The sequence below is a fragment of the Danio rerio genome, chromosome 21 (genome assembly GCF_049306965.1).
Source record: "Danio rerio strain Tuebingen ecotype United States chromosome 21, GRCz12tu, whole genome shotgun sequence".
NCBI classification, from domain to species: Eukaryota; Metazoa; Chordata; class Actinopteri; order Cypriniformes; family Danionidae; genus Danio; species Danio rerio.
The window spans coordinates 35910001-35914303 of record NC_133196.1 but is presented as its reverse complement, the minus strand read 5'-3'; the positions used below and the strand labels follow the sequence as shown (position 1 = coordinate 35914303).

General features: G+C 32.0%; 1 protein-coding gene across 1 annotated transcript in view; it reads left to right on the top strand.

Annotated features, from left to right (window-relative positions):
- Positions 1–2775: 2775 nt before the first annotated feature.
- The window catches only part of rbm22 (RNA binding motif protein 22), a 19856-nt gene continuing 18328 nt past the window's right edge, over positions 2776–4303 (top strand). The window contains exon 1 of the mRNA NM_213214.1: positions 2776–2842. Within this exon, the coding sequence (NP_998379.1) occupies positions 2789–2842 (54 nt within the window). The 5' untranslated portion in view covers positions 2776–2788. The remainder of the gene's footprint in view (positions 2843–4303) is intronic.

Sequence of the window (4303 nt, the reverse complement as noted above, 5' to 3'; positions counted from 1 at the left end):
CTCGGTTTCATTCAAGGAGCTGAGAGAAACATGTGCTCTGATTAGCGGAAGATTGCTGCCATCTAACGGAAACAAAACATGTTCAAACAAAGCCAGTAGATGTCAGTAAATCATTCATTTGTCATTTTTCACACGAATCTTTTTAGAAGCATATTATTTCATCCTTATTTCATTTGATCATGCCTTATTTGGCTGTAATGAAATTTATCAATTGGTTATAATGTTACAGGTAAGTTTAAAACTAAAGTAACAGATTTGTTTTATTTAATGACCATTTTGTGTCACATTCCAGGCCCTGGAATGTGACACAAAATGGTCATTAAATAAAACAATCCAGGCCTGTTCTTTTTTTTTCTCTCAAGTGGACCTTTTTTCAGTTATTTGCCTCATTTTAAATTCAACTATGAGGTTTAAATATTACATTAAAAGCACTTGTTTTAGCTGAATTAGTCGGATAGTAATCATAACCACTCTGTTTGATGTATAAAAATATTTCCTAAAGATTTAGAATAAAGAATGCTGAATAAATACTTATTTTAAAATACAAATATGTTACATCATCTAACATTGAAAAACAATAAGAATGTTCATTTTAATTAAAAACTGCAGCCTATTGTCTTTTATTTGGCAAATAACAAACTGAACAAATTCAACTTTCCTCAGTCAGAATTTGGCCGTATGAATAAAAAAAAAACTAAAACATAATAATAAGATTAATAATAATAATAATAATTATAATAATAATAGTAATAATAATAATAATCAGTTTTTGTTTCAAAAATAAGGTCTAAGATTTAGAATAAAAGTCATTTGTAAAATGTTTTCTCTATTTTAAAAATAAAACAGTAGCGAAAGATGACTTAACTTTCAATGTTTTTATTTTTCATTTTTATTTTTTTATGATGACATAGCAGACAAAATAGAATAAATGAGTTCATGTATGGGCCACATTCTGGACCTTTGTCTGTGAGAGGATGGGTCTTTTGAAACACCCAAACACCCCCATGGCTTTGTGAAATGTTATAAATAAAAACATTTTTAAAGGATCATTGTTTTTGTTAAATTGATTATAAATCATGCATTTTTACTATAGTGGATCAATTTTAATCATATATTTAAAAAGGAGAGAGTATCCCTTTAATCTTTTAAAGTGCACTCCTTGAAAATAATTAGTTTGGCCCACATATTGTATTGAATAATAGGCTGACACAACTCTGATAAATATTAATAAGCAAATAAAATAATAATGATAACCTATGGATAAAAGGTCAACCAGGTGGTTATGATGCCTGTTTAAGGGTTAATAGGACATTTTACCCAAAAATGAAATTCTGTGATCAATTATTCACTCTTTTAATTTAAACCCATACCTCTATGAGTTTATTTCTTATATTGAACACAAAAGAAGATATTTTGAAAAATGTAAGCCTGTAACCATTGACTTCCATAATATTGTTTTTCCCCTATATTATGAAAGTCAGTGGTTACACATCTTCAGCTTTCTTCAAAATATCCTTTATTTTGTGAGTGTATTCAACAGAAGAAAGAAACTCACATAGGGTTGAACCACTTTAAGTAAATAGTAAGTTTCCATTTTGGGTCAACTATTTCCCTTTAAGGGTTATCTTTTGTTAGTCTTTTTTTAACTTTTAAAAACTTTTTTAATTGTATGTATTTGATAGTTATTAACAGTAGAGTATTATTATCAGTCTGGGGTCGCCACAGCAGAATGAACCGCCAATTTATCTAGCATATGTTTTATGCAGCAGATGCCCTTCCAACTGCAACCCATCACTGGAAACCTCCATACAATCTTACATTCACACACATACACTACAGACAGCTTAGCTTACCCAATTTCCCTATAGCGCATGTCTTTGGACTGTGGGGGAAACCGGAGCATCCGGAAGAAACCCACATGAACATGTGGAGAACATGCAAACTTCACACAGATATGCCAACTGATCTAGCCGAGGCTGAACCAGCGATCTTCCTGCTGTGAGGTGACAGTGCTACCCACTGTGCCACCGCACCACCCTTTAATAGGATAATTGTAATTATTTGATAGTAATTGACAGTAAAGTATAATCAATAAACAATCAAATAAACAAGTAGGCCTAAAATGTGTTTGGCCAGTTTGCTTTGCTTTCATGAAATATTACAAAACTGTTTAATAAATCATTGGTATCAATTGGTAATAAATCATTATCATTCATTCATTTTCTTTTCGGCTTAGTTCCTTTATTAATCAGGAGTTGCCGCAGCAGAATGAACTGCCAACTTATGCAGTATATGTGTTACACAGCGGATGCCCTTCCAGCTGCAACCCAGTACTAGGAAAAACCCATACACTCTCATTCACCCACATACACTACGTATAATTTAGCTAACCCGCTTCACCCATAGCAAGTCCTTGGGTGAAACCAGAGCAGCCAAAGGAAACCCACACAAACATAGGGAGAACATGCAAGCTCCACACCAAAATGCCAATTGACCCAGCCAAGGGTCAAATCAGCGACCTTCTTGCTGTGAGGCAACTAACCACTGTGCCATCCCTAACTTATTATAGTATCTTACAAACAAGTCTCATTAGACACTAACTAGATTTGACTAGATTTGTCAAAAGATTAAATAGTATTAAATCAATAACCCTGGTCTTTTCTGTGCAGACCACACAGAGCTGGGCTATACTACACCGTTACAGTACGGGGCGCTGTGGCGTTTCCCCCGCTTCACAGACGCAAAGCATTGTAGGTACAGGTTCCGTTCGCGCTAGCCTCCTGTAGCAATGGCGACGTCTTTGGGATCCAACACTTATAACAGGCAAAACTGGGAAGATTCGGTGAGTAGGAACATATTCATTGTTTATGTGGTTTAAGCAGTTTTACCTATTGCGTCTGTTGTTTGGCCGATCTTAGTAAACCTTTCTACTAGACTCCTATTCATCATTGTATTAGCTCACGGCTAACAATACCTTTTCATCATTTAAATCAATCTAATCTATTATTAAAATATGTGTATATGTTACCTATATTGCCACACACTTATAAGTGAATTTTAAATTAAGCGAACAACACTCCAGTTACTGTAAATTAACGGCGTTTTGTTGTAACGTTACAGACACAATCAATCGATCAGTTGAATGCTAAAATCTTATTAGGATAAGAAAAATGTGTATGATATTAAACAAAATATTTCTTTTAAATTTAAAGAAGTACACTTTAAAGTTACGAATCACGTGTATCCAACAACATATATTGGAGAGAGTTTTGTACTTTCGATTTTGAAGCAATTGAAAACTTGTTTTTCCAATGTAATTTGGTCACTTGCATACATTTTGGGACGAAGTGTTAGCTTGGATACAGCAGAAAATTTCTGTAAGACTTGTCTTCTCAGTGGAAATTATTAAGTTTGGCTTAATACTTAAGGATAAAAAGATATCTTATATAATAAATAATTTGTTTTTATGATTAAAATGTTGAATTTATAAATAAAAAAATAATCGAAATTTCCCCAAGACTAGTAACTTAGTGTTTAAAAAATAATTTGTGATTATTTGACTAACGTTACATGTAGTGAGATATAAAACACCGAAAAGCAAGAGATTTATTCATCATTCGAGGATTTCGGTTTCATATTTAAAAAAAAACTTCAACTCCCCTGCTACTTATTTTTCTTTATTATTTATTTTATTTATTTTTATTTAATGTATTATTATTATTATTAATGAGGATGGAAAGAAGGTGAATGTAAACTTATTGTTATCTTAGTCTTTTGTGTAATTTTATAAAGTACACTGTAAAATCCAAGAGTCAAGTTTATCAACTGAAATAAGTGTAGTGGACTCAAAATTGACAAAGTTAATTCTACTCATCTGAGAAAAGTTTTGAACTTGGTGTTGAAGGTAATGAGTTAAATACCTCATTACTGCAACTTAAATGGAGTAAGCTCACAGTACTTATTTATGTTATTTTTTTTAAACTCAAATGGTTTGTAGTGATCTGTTTCCTCAAATTGATTAAGTTGCCTTAATCTGTTGGTTTTTACAGTACTCAGTTGGGTTGAGTTCTCTATTTATTGAGTTTTACTGTGCTAAAATTGCTTTATTTACTCAAGTGGATTCACAGTATTTATTAGGATTAGCTTTTGAACCTAAATGGTTTGTTTTAATTGGTTTCCTCAAACAGTTTGAGTTACCTTAACATTTTGGGTTTTACAATGTAATAATGCCTTTCTGTTATTGTTCAAGCATTGTTAGTACATTTTTTAATGCTAAAACAACATTTTTTTTACAACATTTTAT